This window comes from Eubalaena glacialis, chromosome 8 (assembly GCF_028564815.1).
Source record: "Eubalaena glacialis isolate mEubGla1 chromosome 8, mEubGla1.1.hap2.+ XY, whole genome shotgun sequence".
Classification (NCBI taxonomy): domain Eukaryota; kingdom Metazoa; phylum Chordata; class Mammalia; order Artiodactyla; family Balaenidae; genus Eubalaena; species Eubalaena glacialis.
This window is the reverse complement of record NC_083723.1, coordinates 94,617,084-94,635,883: the sequence shown is the minus strand read 5'-3', so window position 1 is coordinate 94,635,883 and position 18,800 is coordinate 94,617,084. Positions and strand designations below refer to the sequence as shown.

General features: G+C 34.3%; 1 protein-coding gene across 1 annotated transcript in view; it reads left to right on the top strand.

The window, feature by feature from the left end:
- The first annotated feature begins 1,602 nt into the window (after nucleotides 1–1,602).
- TFEC (transcription factor EC) overlaps nucleotides 1,603–18,800 on the top strand; it is a 64,415-nt gene continuing 47,217 nt past the window's right edge. The window contains exons 1-2 of the mRNA XM_061197960.1: nucleotides 1,603–1,625; nucleotides 12,862–13,113. Of these exons, the coding sequence (XP_061053943.1) occupies nucleotides 12,934–13,113 (180 nt within the window). The 5' untranslated portion in view covers nucleotides 1,603–1,625; nucleotides 12,862–12,933. The remainder of the gene's footprint in view (nucleotides 1,626–12,861; nucleotides 13,114–18,800) is intronic.

Here is an 18,800-nt window from a genome sequence, read left to right as displayed (position 1 = left end):
TTTGGGGAACTGAACTCCGTAGGATTTTCCTCAAATGACTTCAGCTATGATGAGGAAATCCCATAGCACCAGAATTTCCAGGCAGGGTGTTTCCTAGAAGCCATCATCAAGATTCTTAATGCTACAAGAATGAGGAACTCAGAATTTAAACGGAGTGCCTATTAGTTTCCTATTGCTGCTGTAACAAAATTACCACAAACTTAGTGATTTAAAACAATACACATTTATTATCTTACAATTCTAGAGGATAGACATCTGAAATCATTTAAACAGGGCTAAAATCAAAGTGTCACCAAGGTTTAGTTTGTTTCTGGAGGTTCTAAGGGAAAATCTGTTTCCTTGCCTTTTCTAGCTTCTAGAGGCTGCCCACATTCTTTGGCTTAATTCTCATCACTGTGTCATCTGCTTCCATAGTCATATCTCTCTCCTTTGTCTAATTCTGACACTCCTGTCTCTCTTTTATAAGGACCCTCCCTTGAGATTACATTGGACCCATCCAGATATTCCAGGATAATTTCCCCATCTCAAGATCCTTAATTTAATCACACCTACAAAGTTCCTTTTATAGTGTAAGGTCAGATATCCACAGGTTCTGGGGATTAAGATGTGGACATCTTTGGTGAAGGAGGCATTATTTTACCTCCCACAGAATAATTGAAAATAAATGGAAAAAGTTTAAAAAGGCTAAAACAAATATGTTCAAATATATTTTTGTTTTCAATGAAAAAGTTTTATTTTACTTAGTTTGTCTGCTCAGATTAGTGTGGAAAATAGAATCCTGTATCTTCATATATGAAGTTTCAGTAAAAATATTTTCCATATATTCCAAAGCTATAATATTAACTAGCACTTTGATTTTTCTTTATTTCTCAAAAGTAATCGACACAAAAGAAAGCTCTTACAAAGAACTTCTTTATTATTTCAATTCTTACCAACTTTTTATATGCAGTTATTCATTTCTTAAATTTATCCCTGAGAGCAGGAAGTTTAAAGATACTGAATAGAATAGCCATGATATTTATTTAGAATAAGCCAAGCTAAAATTAATATTATTTTCTGCTCTTTCCACCTGCTGCCTTCCCATCCACCCTTGTGAAAAGGAGTAAAAGGTTTTTGGGAAAGGTAGCAGTAAAATGATATAAGGGAAATAAAATTTCTCCTGGGTAAGGAGGCTAATACTCTTCAGAATAGTGTATATTTAATACATAGATCTAGAGACTAAAGTGGAAAAAGCATCTTAAAGAAAGGAAACACTTATCTAGGGTTCATATTTTCTGATGGTAGATTTCAATTATAGCATTACCCAACTTGTATGGAAAACCCAGGTCTTGCACCATAAGGTGGTTACAAGATAGATGAAGTGAAACACAAAATAAGACAAAATCAAAAGTGAATCAAGCCAAACTCAACTAATAATGGGGAAGCAATTCCAAAGGTTTTTCCACTACAGAGTAGAGTCAATTGATTCATATTTGTATGCAGATGTGGGACATATTTTTTTCTATTTGCAGGGGCTGGAGTTTTACTATCCTTGTGTGCTGATAATAAATAACTTGCAATTGAAAGAATACCCTCCTTGTACTCAAAAGACAAGAGGTCAAATTCACTTTTCTGCCTGTGTGATTGTAAGTGAGTCTGATAACCTGTTTGAGCTTCAGTTTTTTCATCTATAAAATGAGGATAAAAGTCTTTACTTAAATCGTTGGAGTGTTTGATTCAACTTGTGACTGTGACTACTATTATCTTGCATTCTGGGGCTTTCAACTAGTCCATGAGGTCCTGTGATCAATCTTCTCAACAAACTGATGTTTCATGCCTATATACTTTCCATAACCATAAAAAAATTAAAACAGAAGTATTTTTTTTGATTCTAAAGGAACATTATTCTTCAGGGATAAGTGGAAAGTAAAACTACAACTGAAGGCCTTTCGTACATGAGGGCACAATTACTTGAGCAGTTTGATTTATGTAAATAATGTAGTAACAGGTGCCTTTAAAACATAGAGAACCAAAAATAATTATATGTACTAGTTAGGTAAAACAAAAACAAGATAAATTTTACTTTTTTTTTTTTCTCCAGAAATACTAGTAATATCTGCAAAAATTGAGTGATAAAATGTACTTATGAAACAAAGCCATTTTCTGCCGTTTGCCAATCAAAATGAATAATTTTAAAGTCTCATTTTCAATTAGGTTATTTTAATATTTAACTACCTAAAATTCCCCAATCATATTTTTTAGAAAATGGTTACACTAGAATACTGCAGTTCTAATGATGACATTTTATTATGATAAAAATGACTTCATTAATTGATGACCATATATCAACTCATAAAGTAGATAAGGGATATAAAAAGGTTCAAGCCTAAGATAATATAAACCAATTTGAATTGTTAGATTTTCTTTTTTAGGAATAAACATTTATGATCCTTTTATTCTTACAAAATACATAAATTTATTTGTTATAAATTCACCTGCATTAAGTGGCCTATGAATTTCTTTTATAAGGTCTGCATAAGTCGGCAATATATTGATGTTATCCCAAATCTTACCATTAAGATATACTAAAAATTAAAAATGTAATGTATTTGCAGCATAATGATACAAGAGATGACAAGTATTATCGGGAAGTTTGGATTTTTGTCCCACGTATTCCTATTTATGGCTTTGGATCTATTTTAGAACGTGTAAAAAATTTTTTAAAAAAACATTGATGACTTTCCAAGATATTTGAAATATGACCTTTTGAAGAAGTCATTCTTGTTTCTCCTTTATTCTCTGCATCCTTGAAAGAACATTCACAACTTCATAATGAAAATGATATCAAAAAGTCACTATATGGAGGATGAAAAATAGTACATTTAAGCATTACATGAGAGCTTTGTTTTAAGTTGAAAGTAACTGTGAAGTATAAAGCATCATTTAAACACAATTGTTGATTTCTGAAGCAAAATGTCTTTTGTTTTATAAAAGCCTTATTAATAAATATTAATGTTTAAGTCTTAATGCCATTAGATAAATATTTTTTAAAGAAGTTAAGACTTTTTACTGAATCTAGCTTAAATAATTAACTTGTATATTTCTACATTTACAGGAAACAATTTAATTGTATGAGAAGCTTCTAAAAAGAATATAAACTGTAGTATTAACTTACTTAAATACAGCCATAAGCACTAAACATAAATATGTCTAATAATATCAAAATATAATGTTACAACTGGACAATTCTTTCTTATTAAAGGAAGAATACATCTTTCATTCATTCAATTGGTTTGTTGAATTGGAAAGGACATTTCCTCATCTCATTATTTCTCCAAGAGAGAATATGCTCAATTTTAATTTTAATTTTTGATACACTATAATCTCTGAAAACAAAATGCAGTTAAATATTGTACTGAAGTTTTAGAAAATAATTGTGGAGGCCCAATTGAGTATTTATGTATGATATTGTAAGATTAAATAAGATAATATATGCAAAGTATATAGCATAGTCCTTTCTATAGGCTGTTCACTCAATAAACAAGAAAAGGTACAAAATCTATTATTTAAAAACCTAGGGCTAGATGTGTTTCAAAATTATCAATACTTTAAATTTTGAGAGGTAATATGGTACATATTCCTTGATACCCTGCAGAGTCCAAGACAGCATCCCATAATCAAACACATTAATATACCTGCAACAGTGCATATGAATATCTACTGTAAGGAGGATAAAGAAAGACTTTAAATAACCTTACTTCATTTCAGGTTTGATTTTGCTACCAATTGAGTTTGTGCCAAACATAAAAAAAAAAAGAAAACTCCTACTTTCAGAGCTTTTTGGATTTTGGAATTGCAGTTAAGAGGTGGAGGACTAATAGAATTGTAATGCAATTGGACTAGGAAAATAGGGCTGTACCTACATCAAAAGGTTGAATGCATAATTTTAGAAATAGGGCAAACTAACTATTTAATTAATGAGGATTTACCTGACAATGTAACACACACAAACTTCAAATAAGCATTTTGCAAAATGTGAGAAAAAAATCAATGGAACCAAGGGGAAAAATAAAGTTTAGAATCGGAATAGATTTCCCTACGTGTAGTTAGAACATGGGAGTTAACCATCTTTGGCACTAGGTCCTCTCATCTTCTATTCTGTACATCCTCCAACGATCATCTCAGTTATCACCTCAGCGTAGATGTTATGTAAATTTTATCCACAGTCCATACCTTACCTCTGAATTCCATACCCATAAATGCAGCTGCCTACTTCACATACCTTCTTGGACACTTTCAAAACATCACAAACTCAACGTGTTCAAAACTGAACTTAAAATTCTCTGTCCCCCTCAGAAAACCTAGTTTTCTCTGTGAAAGCCATCACTATCTATTTAGTCACTTAAGCCGGAAACCTCAGGTGTCATTTCTTTATCCATTTCTAAACATCTCTTGAATCTGTCTACTCGTTTCCATGTGACTATGCAACCCTTATCACATGACCCTAGTTCAAGCAGCACTTTTTTCTTTCCTAGACTCTCTCATTTTACCTCTCTAAAATTTATCCCACTGAATTGTTACTGCCCCCTTTCTTATGATAAAGAAAATAAGACATCTTTCTATACCGAAAAGATTGCATGAATTGGCCCTACTGGCCTCCCCAACCTCATACCACACTCTGCTCTAGTCCTATCATCTCCTTTCAGTGCATTTTTTTTCATCTTGTTTCTTCCCACCAGGGTCTTCACATATGCTGCTTTATCTCCCTAAATGTTTTTTCTACTCTTCCTCTCTTTATTTCCTACTCATCCTCCAGATCCAGCCCTATCATCCCTTCTTTAGGAAAGTTGTCACTAACTTCTGTCTAGATAATCTTTTTCTACAGGCTCATAGTCATGTGTATCTCTCCTGCCTATCACTTGTTTCACTTGAAAATTTACAGTCATTTGTGTGATTATTAGATTAAAATCTGTCTCTTCCACCTGTCCATAAGCTGCATGGGGAGAGGGACCATGTTTCACTTTATTCATCATTGTTACCCACACAACTGGCTACTATATATAGGCACACACATATCTATTAAGTGAATGAATCAGTGAAATTAATAGCAGAAACTGTCATTTGAATGACTCGTTCCCATTTTATCTAGGTCTTTCTGCTTGATTTTGTGACACCTTTTACTTTCACAGGGTTTATCACATCGTGTTATAATTATATTTTAATTATCTATTTCTCCTAGTAGACTGTGAACTCTTTGAAGACTGGGTTATGTCTATTTTGTTCATAATTATATCCCCAGAGCTTATCACAGTCACGTAAAACCTGATGTGTAGTGGCACTCAAAAATATTTATAGAATTAATGAATACTAAGCCTGAGAATTCAATGTCAAATATATTTTAAAGTATTACGGCTTAAGTTATCTGCATTTTTCATATTAACTTATTTTGGTTATTGATGATATTGCCAGTTGACTTCAGTGTGTACGTGGCTGCTGTGTAATTTTGAAGTCAATGGGAAGTGGTCAGTGTCTGCTGTGATTCTTAGTTGATATTTATGGCTCTAAATTTCTATATACACAAACTCTTATAAAACAGATCAGACTAAATAAACCACAGTTATTTCTGGCATTAGTTCTAATTCTTTTAAAGATATAAAATGGTAATTTTCCTGAGATACTAACATAAACAAAGCAAATCAATGCAAGTATAAATGGAGATAGATGGAGTTGTAAGGGAAGCTTAGTCTTTACAGTAATAATATGAGTGCTCATGGAGTGCAAGCATTTTTACTGCTAGAACACTATTGAATTAGGAAAACTATGCTTAATAATATTCATGCCTCTTTAAGTCTCTTAAGTGTGGATCTCTTCTAAAGACACACCATTGGAATTATCCAAATTCAAGTGATAGGGACTGAAGGAATATGTTACAATCACATTTTATATTATTATCCATTAAATAGCTTTGGATTATATAATGATCAGCTGAAATATGCTGACAGTTATTCAGAAACCTAAGTAAAACTTTTGATGAACCCGGCCCTACTTTGTTCAGTAGTTATTTCTCAATCAGACAAGCTCGACTGTATAATTTTAGGTTTAGTCAGGATGAGATTTATGGATATATCATATCCAAAGACTGCTGTGAAGAAAGTAAGATTTGAAGAAACGAGTTATTAATCTTTGCTACAGAATATTAACAAACGTCATGTGGCTTTTATGAGTAGGTGTCTAGGAGGTTGTAGATTCATAAGCCCCCCAAAATAGATTTCTTCTTATATACCTCTGCTACTAGGAACATAATTAATAGTTACCTATTACTCACTTGTGAAGTCCAAGCTTTTACTTCATTTATTAATTTCAACCTTAGTACAAAATTAACAAAATTAAATGAGGGTTGTCATGTTGTAGTGAATGGGATTGTCTGTCGTGCTTTTTGATGGGGTTGTGTGTATACACCTGCCTGTATGTGTGTGTGTGTGTGTGTGTGTTTAGTGGTAGTGCATGTGTTTTTATTTACTATCACTAGATAGTAAATATGAATAGAATAAATATTTTTCTTGCTGAAAATATTTCTGTTTCTGTTTTTGCAGATAGTCTAAACACACTCATTAGGTAGGTGCCCATATTTGCCTGATTGATTTGTTTGGCTAGTCAAATTAATGGTGATAAAATGTCTTGTTATTCAGACGATTGCTTGTGTGATGTTTGCCATCACTTTTTAGTTTTGAATTTCAAAAGGCCAGTACCCAGAAGGTGTTTCATCTCCTCCCAGGTTCTGTGCCCTCAGTTTAGATAAGTGATCTCCAGGTGGATGGTGACACATGGATCATAGACCTGCTTTCTGGAGAGGAATGACTTTCCCTTGGGACTGGCTTTAACAAAGAACAAACTCTCATTAAATGTTTGCTGAGTGAACGTTAAAAGAATTAGCTGAGGGCTTTTACAATTATCTTACGGTTTCTCTATAAAAAGGTAACTTTTTAAAGAGGCTATCATATATATGCATATATATGAATTATGTTTTAAAGTATTTATATGATTTGTAGCAATATTTAAGAAGATATGATACAAGTAGACAATATTATAGACAGAGAATCACAGGGTTGGTGAAATCCTTCAAAGCTGTTTGTTTTTGTTTTTGTTTTTTTGTACAACTACCCACCCAATTGTTTCTAAAATTTCCTCATTCAAAATACTCTCCTTGTTGTTTATCTACTGGATAGGACTGAAACCCATATGAGAACTAAATCGAAAGACTACAGTGTGGAACAATGAAACGTAAATTGGGAGAATTAATTCATGTATTTAGGAGCATAATTTGAAAACCACTGTGTGAAAATAAGAATGCCTCCTTCTAGCCAGCACTGCTTGCCTGGCCTGCATTACTCCATAGTTCTTCTACCTAGCAGGAGATTTTAAATACAAATGCATATAGGGTCACATAACATTTTGTTAGCCTTAATTTCTAATTAAATATTTGCTGATTTACAGAGTTGAAACCTCCCAAGACTGATCTAAATTCTGGAATTAAAAAACAAAACAAACAAAAAAAAACTTCAGGTATCAGATACCCTAAATCATCTTCTGTTGTGTCAGAGAATGAGATCTGACTTTTTTCTATGGCATTGGGCTGCAGGCTCATGGATTTCCATCAATGCTCTCAATAGTCAGGATTCCTGCATCTATTCTAGTCTAAAAATAGGAGTAGGAAAAAAACCCTACAGTTACATAATTTTTTTAAACCTCTTTATTGGAGTATAATTGCTTTACAATGGTGTGTTTGTTTCTGCTGTATAACAAAGTGAATCAGCTATACATATATCCCTGTATCTCCTCTCTCTTGCGTCTCCCTCCCACCCTCCCTATCCCACCCCTCTAGGTGGACACAGAGCACGGAGCTGATCTCCCTGTGCTGTGCAGCTGCTTCCCACTAGCTATCTATTTTACATTTGGTAGTGTATATATGTCCATGCCACTCTCTCACTTCGTCCTAGCTTACCCTTCCTCCTCCCCGTGTCCTCAAGTCCATTCTCTATGTCTGCTTCTTTACTCTTGTCCTGACCCCAGGTTCTTCAGAACTTTTTTTTTTTTTTTAGATTCCATATATATGTGTTAGCATACGGTATTTGTTTTACTCTTTCTGACTTACTTCACTCTGTATGAGTCTCTAGGTCCATCCACCTCACTACAAATAGCTCAATTTTGTTCCTTTTTATGGCTGAGTAATATTCCATTGTATATATGTGCCACATCTTCTTTATCCATTCATCTGTTGATGGACACTTAGGTTGCTTCCATGTCCTGGCTATTGTAAATAGAGCTGCAATGAACACTGTGGTCATGACTCTTTTTGAATTAGATACATACATTTTGTATTTGTGATTGTGATTCCCCAGTGATTATATTTTCTACAACCAGAATGCTTTTTTCTTCCTGACCAATTTCTTCCCATTAGCTTGTCGTACTTGCAGGAATTTACGTATTTCTAATTTAAAAAAAATACTTCAATTGACCCATTAAGCACATTGCTCTGGTTCTCTTATTAATGAATCTAAGCATTTTTTATAGCTCATCAATACATGCATTTCTAATTTTTAAAAATACCCACATCCCTTTATTAGAATACGAGAACTTAACTACATTTGAAACATATTTTTAAAAAATAATTGGATGTTTTAAGCTAAGTTTCATTTTTGTAACTCCAAATAATGGAACTTTTTGAAAAAAAAAAACATAATTTCTATCGAAAGCCTAGTTTGAGATAATTGATATTGGGTTAATGGTCTAACCAGGTGATCCTCTAGGTTAGTGTATTTAAATATGGAGTCTGAAGTATAAATTGGTTTGGAAAACATTGCTCTGCCTGCTCTAAGTGCTGTCTAAGGTATCTAAGGGTCAAGTCAGATCACTATAAAGTTATATGTTTGGGCTTTCACTTGAGCTGATTCATATTATGCTTTGGGCCTTTGATCAAGAATAAATGTAGTGGATGTTATGGTGCATGGCCAACATTATCCCCTTTATGACTGAACCACTCTTGCCTCCACCTGATCCTGTTTCCCTCACCCTACTGCAGCGCCGATTCTGAGAGCACCCCCCCAATAAACATCCTACAGGCAAGTTTCAGATTATGTTTCCCGGCTAACTCAATTTATGACGATAAATATTTATTTTTAAATATGAGCATATAAAGAATTTCACTACCTATTCTGCAAGTTGGAATTTTGTTCAAGATATCATTCAAGTCTTCCATGAAAAAATCTAGTTTATAAATTCTCAGATATTATTCTGAAAAATATTTGTCTTTCCTCAGAGCTGGCATGATTTAATTACTTATTAAGAAATATATATTAGGTTGAACTATACAGAAGGGACAATTCATCGATCAAAAATTGTCAAATATCTGCAATTTCACAAGGCTCCACCTAATATGTTTTAAAAATTTTCCTTTTTCCTTGGCTGTCAGGATGCTCATGGGTAAATTTTGTACTCGATTGCAATATTAATCTTCAGCCTACATTTTCTGGTGTAAATACCTCTCACCACATTTACACCTCATATTTATTTATAATGTTTTGGAAAAGAGGGAAAATATAAGTAAATAAATTCTTTTAAATGAAATAAAACAGATCTCTGCACATAGACAAAACCTTGGACTTAAGCTCACCATCATTATTTTTAGTTTGCAATAACAGCATGCCAGAGAGATAATGCTGAGACATAATTCAGAGTTAGGAGATATGTTTTACTTATTACTCTCAATAGCAAAACTTCCCTACATCTGGGTGGTCTTAATTTCTTTGATAGTCCAAAGAACCAAATCACAATCTACAGCTGCTCTAGCCTTCTAGGTGAAGACTTTGGTATTCTGATTATGGTTTACCTGCTTACTCTGGTGGGTTCCCAAAGTTCTCTGCAGTCACCATAGTTATTCACACACTGTACTTTAATGATTCATTCATAAAATCACTCATTGAACACATGTGAACACATATTTTTAAGTGCCTGCTGTGTGCCCCTCTCTGGGTTATGTATAGGAAGTATGGCAGTCCAGCAGCCAGCAAGATAAATGCAGCCCTTGCCCTTGGAGATCTCTTATTTTTCTTCCCTGACTAGACTATGAGCTCTTTGAAGGCAGATACTGTGGTTATCTCCCTTTTACCTTCAGTGCACAACTCAGTGCACACACACTTGACACTCAAAAATATTTCTTAAATAAATGAATAAATGAACAATGGCAACATATAGTTTCATTTACTTCATCTCACCAACTACCAAGACCTTCAGTGAAACCAATCCAATAGATAGTTTTATAGTTGTGTCTTCAGATCCCAGGCAATTTAAAAGTATTTTAAAATTGACTGCACATGGTATAACTGATGTTTTACATTTAGTTGTCTCATTGTTCTGATATCAGTCCATGCTTGGAAAAGACAGAGGTTTACTGGGGAGTAATTTAATTACATTCCATTTAATCTTCCTTGGCTCCACTGATCTTTCAGACTCTCATGCTTAGTTTATAGATGTTGTATACATAGGATCCAAGAGAGTCTTCACTTTTGCCTGCTAAACCCTTGTAATTCCCTATAAATAACCAATAATTTAGGCAGAATTAGAATTTAATATTTTTTATTGTGTCTCTGTGTAGAGTGATCTAATGAGATGGTAGTTTTGCTTTGAGAAAAGAAAAGGATTCATGTGAATTCCTTTTCATGACTAATATTTGTGACTGTCTCCCAACTTCTTTTCTTCTTTCATTTTGATCTTTTACATTTGAGTTTTCCTTCTTTCTGTCCCCTATCCCAGGACCATCTCCTTCCAACACCTGATTTATAACCATTTTCTCTTTCAATTAGTTTTTAAAAACCACTGCTTCTTGTGGCATTTTAAATTCATTGTATACATTACTGAGCTTTTGCTTTGTATTCCACTCATTTCATTCAGGAGCCAATATCATGTAGTGTTTAGGAAGCCAGGCCCTGTATTCCAGTTCCATCCCTTACTAGCGGAGTGATAACAGCCACACCATTTAACCTCTCTAAGTCTCAGTGGCTTCAATTATATGGTGCAATGGGGGTACTATTGATACCTATCTCCTAAGGTTGTAACAAGGATTAAATGAAACAATGTGTGTAAAATGCTTAGCACAGTGCCTGATACCTGCTGCATATTATTATTTTTATTATCATCATCATTTTTGCTGTAGTTGATACTAATATCGCCCAAGTATATTGTAAATTCCTAGAGCCCTAGGATCACATTTATGACTTCCCTTGGACTCCTGATGTAACACAAAACGCAATAAGTACTCTAATGATGCTTTTAGCATCCATAGATGAAAAGTGAAAAATGAATTAGTTAATGAATGTTGTAAATTCTGATTCAACATACTTTTATTAAAATAATATACAGTGTTCTTTAGCATTCAGTTACGTTGTGTGAAAGTCATTCAGATTTGTGAATCTAAAAATGCTGTTTATAATGTATATTTTGTAAATGTATATGGATTAAGAAGGATTAATTTAAAACTGTAGGATAATCTAAATAGCTACCCCCAAAAAATTACCACAGGCATTTTAGTGAAATGTTGTTTTACAACTTTAAAGCTCACAGCAACATAATTAGTAATATGTGTAATCTTTATTACCAATCTTAATCTTTTTTATATGACTGAAAAATTATTTTATGGTAGTACAATTAAAATAATGCTAAAAATGTCAGCATAACAGAATTAAACTAAAGTAACTACTACAATATTGTACCCCAAACCAGCTAATTTAAATGCAAAATACTTTGTAAAGGCTATTTATCTGAGCTAATGCATGTTGAGGGATTTAAGGAGTAGTTTGTGTAGCTGAAATAAAAGGAAAAATAAGCACTGTACAGCAATCTTTACTATTGTTTAACACGAGGGAAATATTAAATAGGTTTATATATAGGCCACTTGAGGAAAATGTATTAGAAGTCACATCGCAGCACAGTAAATATAAAGGGGACTGGCAGGCAATACTATTTTCAGAGGTTTTTAAAGGGAAAGCTTGAAATACTTAAAATTGTCCTTATACAAATAATGGTATATCATTAACTATGATAGCTAGACTGAAGATGCCCAAAATTTTATGTCTATGATTTGAAAAAGGGATTTCAATATACTGGATAGTTGCTTAGTTGGCACATGACACTGGTTAGATTTTTCTCTGAATGCTTCTTTCTGTCAATTCATAATGATTCTACCAAAGTATTGTTATTATAAAGTGAGAATATGGAAGGGTTTAAAATTAAGATTTTTAAAAAATTAAAATAAACTCAGTATAGAAACTCTGGAAAATACAGAAAACTGAAAAAAATCACTTAGATTTTCACCACCCATAAAGTATCAGACAATATTTAGTATATATATTTCTAGTCTCTGCTCCCTCATGGAAAATTTTTTAAAATCTTTAATTAAAAATGGAGTGATTATAGCCAATGGAATATTTATATGTAATATAAAGGAATACAAGAGATATATGTTATATAAAAATCACTAATAATAGTAAATCAGCTGTGTTTTCCTTTTATTATTTTAGTCATTCTTTTTCAGACCCTCAAAAAGTTTTGCTGCTTTTATATTTATTCCAAGTTGGTTTCAGTTGCATATTATTTTAAGAGCTATTCTTAAACACTTGGTTAGCATTTAAAATATTTTAGTAAAGTTTAAATGACTTCTCAAAAACTATAGTCCATTAATATCTTATGTAAATTATGACAGAAGCATAGACAATAAATTAGAAAGAAACTAGATGTTGTATTGTTTATTGTCATAATCCAATTGTTGAAAGTGGAACTCGTTTACCAGATGATGCTACACATTGCATTTGTTTGGTTTCTATTTGGTAGGTCCCAGCACACCTGGAAAGTTCTGCTAGAACTCAGCTACAGGAAGTTCAGAGACAGCAAGTAAAACCTTTCATGACCCTTGACCACCAGGTTGTCCACCAGACTCTTAAAAGGTCACACCCTCCAACACCAAGCAGTACACTTCTGGTACAGCATGGACACCAGTCTCCCGAGAGTGACACTGGGCTCACTGGAAATCCACTCACCAAGTTGCTAACTCTTGGGAAAGAAGATGACAATGTGGAATGGCATGTATGTCTAATGGCTGCTTATGAAAATACATAATCAGTTTCTTGGGAAAAAAAATACCTCAAGAAATTGAAGTCAAAATTTTATAGTAAACATTCCATATGCAAATTTATTTAACAAATGGATGCCTTAATTTATTAATTTGTCATAATTTGTTATGCCCATAAGAATTGTTATGCATAAAATATAACAATTCATTTTTTAACACTCATTTCAGTTTTGTATCAATGTGAGTCAAAGCAGGTTCTAATAGTAATTTATGTTAAGAAGATTTAGCTTTAATTGTAATGGTTTTCTGATACCTTTAGTTAAAACATTTATCAACAGTTACATTATCTAAAGTACCCATTAAGATAAAACAAGCAAAAGAATAAATAACAGTAAACATGTGCTCTAGAAATGTTTATCAGAATGAGACTAATAATCTTCTTGCACTTAATATTTTGTAGAATTATATCAGAATTTATTACTATTGATTATCTATCCATTCATTTCTATTTTCAACAAATACTTGCCTACCATTTACTAAATAAGAGGAAATTAGAGGCGCTGAGGATACAAAATGGATGAGTGTCTAGCTTCGTGGAGTTCATAATTATTGTGACTTGCTTGTAAATGAACCTTCAAAAAATATTGAAGAATGAGTAAAAGTGGGAAAAAACTAGAACTGGGAAAAAGAGTTCCTTTAATATCTCAATGTAGAAAAACTACGTCAGTAACTGAGCTTTCTATTCTTTTCTTTTTCTTTTTTTCCATTTGATTTTTAGATGGAGACATGGTTCTATGATCTCCCAGATTTAATCTCCCAATCTACATTCCTGGTGATTATTACTGATTTCAGGTCACTGCTTTTTAGCTAAGTCTGTAGCCTCCAGGTACAAAAGAGTAATGCTCAGTATATCATTATTTGAATTCCAAGTGATAGAGGAAGATTTTCTTTTGCAAATTTTATGTTAATCTAGAAAAGAGAAAAGAATAAGGATCTGGTAGATTGTTTAATAAAATATAATACAACCACAAAACAGGACTAGTTGAAATCCAAAACTGAACATAAATCTCTACCTGTATATTTACTTAAACTTTTCAGTAGTGGATATACAAAGAATTTTCAAAAAAAAATGTAAAACTAGGTTCTCTATTCACTCTATGAAGATAATAAAAATATATGTAGGTTGAAAATCATCTGTACAGTAAATATTAGAACTCACTCAATACAATTTATCTTACAACCACCTTCTTCCCAAGTTCACTTCCTTGTGTGGAAGAGTGATTCCCAAAGGATATGCATATGCTAGTCAATTCTAGGCAAAACCCAGAATATGATCTTATTATGTGTCTTATGAAATACGTCTTCTAAGAAATGAGAAAGGATAAGTAACATATATCAGTCTTCTCGGTTTTTCTTAGATAATATTTTTATTCCTTAGGCACACAGATTACCTTTTATTTTATAATAAGTTTGTATAAGAGAAATTTACCTGATCTTAATGGACCTTTAGGTGGTGTCAATCAAAAGGAGTTGCATAGCTGGGAAGGGTTGAAAGCCTCATTAAGTGCAGTGGTCTAGGGACAACATGCACATTGGCTGCAAACAAACACTTTCTATTTTTTTAACCATTGTTCTTTAAACTGTGTATATAAGTCTCTTCAACCGTTAATGTCAATCATAATTTTATTCCATCTGTTATAGTTTTAATGTGTGTTCTCTTTGAATTTGACTTATCATGTACACATTTTCACATACTGCCATCAATTCCAGTCTTGCTATCTTTAGTAGCTAAGATGTATCCTACCTTGTTGCCATTTCCTAATATTCTTTTTTTAACATCTTTATTGGAGTATAATTGCTTTACAATGTTGCATTAGTTTCTGCTGTATAACAAAGTGAATCAGCTATATGTATACATATATCCCAATATCCCCTCCCTCTTGCGTCTCCCTCCCACCCTCCCTATCCCACCCCTTTAGGTGGTCACAAAGCACCAAGCTGATCTCCCTGTGCCGTGCAGCTGCTTCTCACTAGCTATCTATTTTACATTTGGTAGTGTATATATGTCAATGCTACTCTCTCACTTCGTCCCAGCTTACCCTTCCCCCTCCCTGTGTCCTCAAGTCCATTCTCTACGTCTGCGTCTTTATTCCTGTCCTTCCCCTAGGTTCATCAGAACCATTTTTTTTTTTTTAGTTTCCATATATATGTGTTAGCATACAGTATTTGTTTTTCTCTTTCTGACTTACTTCACTCTGTATGACAGACTCTAGGTCCATCCACCTCAATACAAATAACTCAATTTCGTTTCTTTTTATGACTGAGTAATATTCTATTGTATATAAGTGCCACATCTTCTTTATCCATTCATCTGTCGATGGACACCTAGGTTGCTTCCATGTTCCGGCTATTGAGAATAATGCTGCAATGAACATAACATTGTGGTACATGACTCTTTTTGAATTATGGTTTTCTCAGGGTATATGCCCAGTAGTGGGATTGCTGGGTCATATGGTAGTTCTATTTTTAGTTTTTTAGGGAACCTCCATACTGTTCTCCATAGTGGCTGTATCAATTTACATTCCCACCAACAGTGCAAGAGGGTTCCTTTTTCTCCACACCCTCTCCAGCATTTATTGTTTGTAGATTTTTTGATGATGGCCATTCTGACCGGTGTGAGGTGATACCTCATTGCAGCTTTGATTTGCATTTCTCTAATGATTTGTGATGTTGAGCATCCTTTCATATGTTTGTTGGCAATCTGTATATCTTCTTTAGAGAAACGTCTATTTAGATCTTCTGCCCAGTTTTGGATTGGGTTGTTTGTTTTTTTGATATTGAGCTGCATGAGCTGCTTGTATATTTTGGAGATTAATCCTTTGTCAGTTGTTTCATTTGCAAATATTTTCTTCCATTCTGAGCGTTGTCTTTTAATCTTGTTTATGGTTTCCTTTGCTGTGCAAAAGCTTTTAAGTTTCATTAGGTCCCACTTGTTTATTTGAACTGTGATTAAAAATCTTCCAACAAACAAAGCCCAGGACCAGATGGCTTCACAGGCGAATTCTATCAAACATTTAGAGAAGAGCTAACACTTATGCTTCTCAAACTCTTCCAAAATATAGCAGAGGGAGGAACACTCCCAAACTCATTCTACAAAGCCACCATCACCCTGATACCAAAACCAGACAAAGATGTCACAAAAAAAGAAAACTACACACCAATATCACTGATAAACATAGATGCAAAAATCCTCAACAAACTACTAGCAAACAGAATCCAACAGCACATTAAAAGGATCACACACCACCATCAAGTGGAGTTTATCCCAGGAATACAAGAATTCTTCAATATTCGCAAATCAATCAATGTGATACACCATATTAACACACTGAAGAATAAAAACCATATGATCATCTCAATAGATGCAGAAAAAGCTTTTGACAAAATTCAACACCAATTTATGATAAAAACTCTCCAGAAAGTAGGCATAGAGGGAACTTACCTCAACATCCTAATATTCTTTGATTGGTGCTAAGAGTCATTGTCACAAAGCAGAAAGTTTGCAGTCTTCAGAGTCAGGCACCATGAGGTTAGAACCACCACTTAGTTGTTGTGTGGTCTCAATCCTTAACCTCTCTCACCAACATTTCTATGGTTTGAAAAGTTGTCTTTTTTATATATATATATATATATATAAATTTATTTATTTATTTACATTTTACTTTTGGCCGTGTTGGGTCTTCATTGCGGCGAGTGGGGGCTACTCTTCATTGCGGTGCGCGGGCTTCTCATTGCGGTGGCTTCTCTTGTTGTGGAGCACGGGCTCTAGGCACGCGGGCTTCAGTAGTTGTTGTATGTGGGCTCAGTAGTTGTGGCTCGCAGGCTCTAGAGTGCAGGCTCAGTAGTTGTGGCACACGAGCTTTGTTGCTCCACGGCATGTGGGATCTTCCTGGACCAGGGATCGAACCTGTGTCCCCTACATTGGCAGGCGGATTCTTCATCACTGCTCCACCAGGGAAGTCCTTGAAGAGTTGTTTTGATGCTTACATTTTCCAGACGGGTTGGGGGGAGCTTCTGTGATCTTTTATTTTTATAATTATTTTAACATTATTTTATTTTTTCAGCTTTGTTGTGAAATAATTGACATAATCACTATATATGTTTGAGGCATACAGCATGATGATTTAATTTACATATACTGTGACATGATTACCACAATAGGTTCAGCTAACATCCATCTATCATATACAGTAAAAAAAAAGAAAGAAGAAAAGAAAAAAATTTTCCTCTTAATGACTTTCCTGTATGTCATACAACATTGTTAAATATAGTCATCACATTGTAGTACATTATATTATATAAGTACTGGTTGTAGTACTTATATAAGTACTAGGGTACTTATTTATCTTAGTACTGAGGTTTGTACCTTTTTTTTTTTTTTTTTTAACTTTGGGTTTATTTATTTATTTATTTATTTATGGCTGTGTTGGGTCTTCGTTTCTGTGCGAGGGCTTTCTCTAGTTGCGGCAAGTGGGGGCCACTCTTCAGCGCGGTGCGCGGGCCTCTCATTATCGTGGCCTCTCTTGTTGCGGAGCACAGGCTCCAGATGCGCAGGCTCAGTAATTGTGGCGCACGGGCCTAGTTGCTCCGCGGCATGTGGGATCTTCCCAGACCAGGGCCCGAACCCGTGTCCCCTGCATCGGCAGGCAGACTCTCAACCACTGCGCCACCAGGGAAGCCCTGAGGTTTGTACCTTTTGACCACCTTCCTCCAATTCCTCACCACTCCCCCAGCCAACTTCTGGTAGCCACAAGTCTGATCTCTTTTTTTTTTTTTTTTTAACATCTTTATTGGAGTATAATTGCTTTACAATGGTGTGTTAGTTTCTGCTTTATAACAAAGTGAATCAGTTATACATATACATATGTCCCCATATCTCTTCCCTCTTGCATCTCCCTCCCTCCCAACCTCCCTATCCCACCCCTCTAGGTGGTCACAAAGCACCGAGCTGATCTCCCTGTGCTATGTGGCTGCTTCCCAATAGCTATCTATTTTACGTTTGGTAGTGTATATATGTCCATGCCACTCTCTCACATTGTCCCAGCTTACCCTTCCCCCTCCCCGTATCCTCAAGTCCATTCTCTAGTAGGTCTGCATCTTTATTCCCGCCTTGCCCCTAGGTTCTTCTGAATATTTTTTTTTCTTTTTTTCTTTTTTTTAAGATTCCATATATGTGTGTTAGCATATGGTATTTGTTTTTCTCTTTCTGACTTACTTCACTCTGTATGACAGTCTCTAGGTCCATCCACCTCACTACAAATAACTCAGTTTTGTTCCTTTTTATGGCTGAGTAATATTCCATTGTATATATGTACCACATCTTCTTTATCCATTCATCTGTTGATGGACACTTAGGTTGCTTCCATGTCCTGGCTATTGTAAATAGAACTGCAATGAACATTTTGGTACATGACTCTTTTTGAATTATGGTTTTCTCAGGGTATATGCCCAGTAGTGGGATTGCTGGGTTGTATGGTAGTTGTATTTTTAGTTTTTTAAGGAACCTCCATACTGTTCTCCATAGTGGCTGTAACAATTTACATTCCCACCAACATTGCAAGAAGGTTCCCTTTTCTCCACACCCTCTCCAGCATTTATTGTTTGTAGATTTTTTGATGATGGCCATTCTGACCGGTGTGAG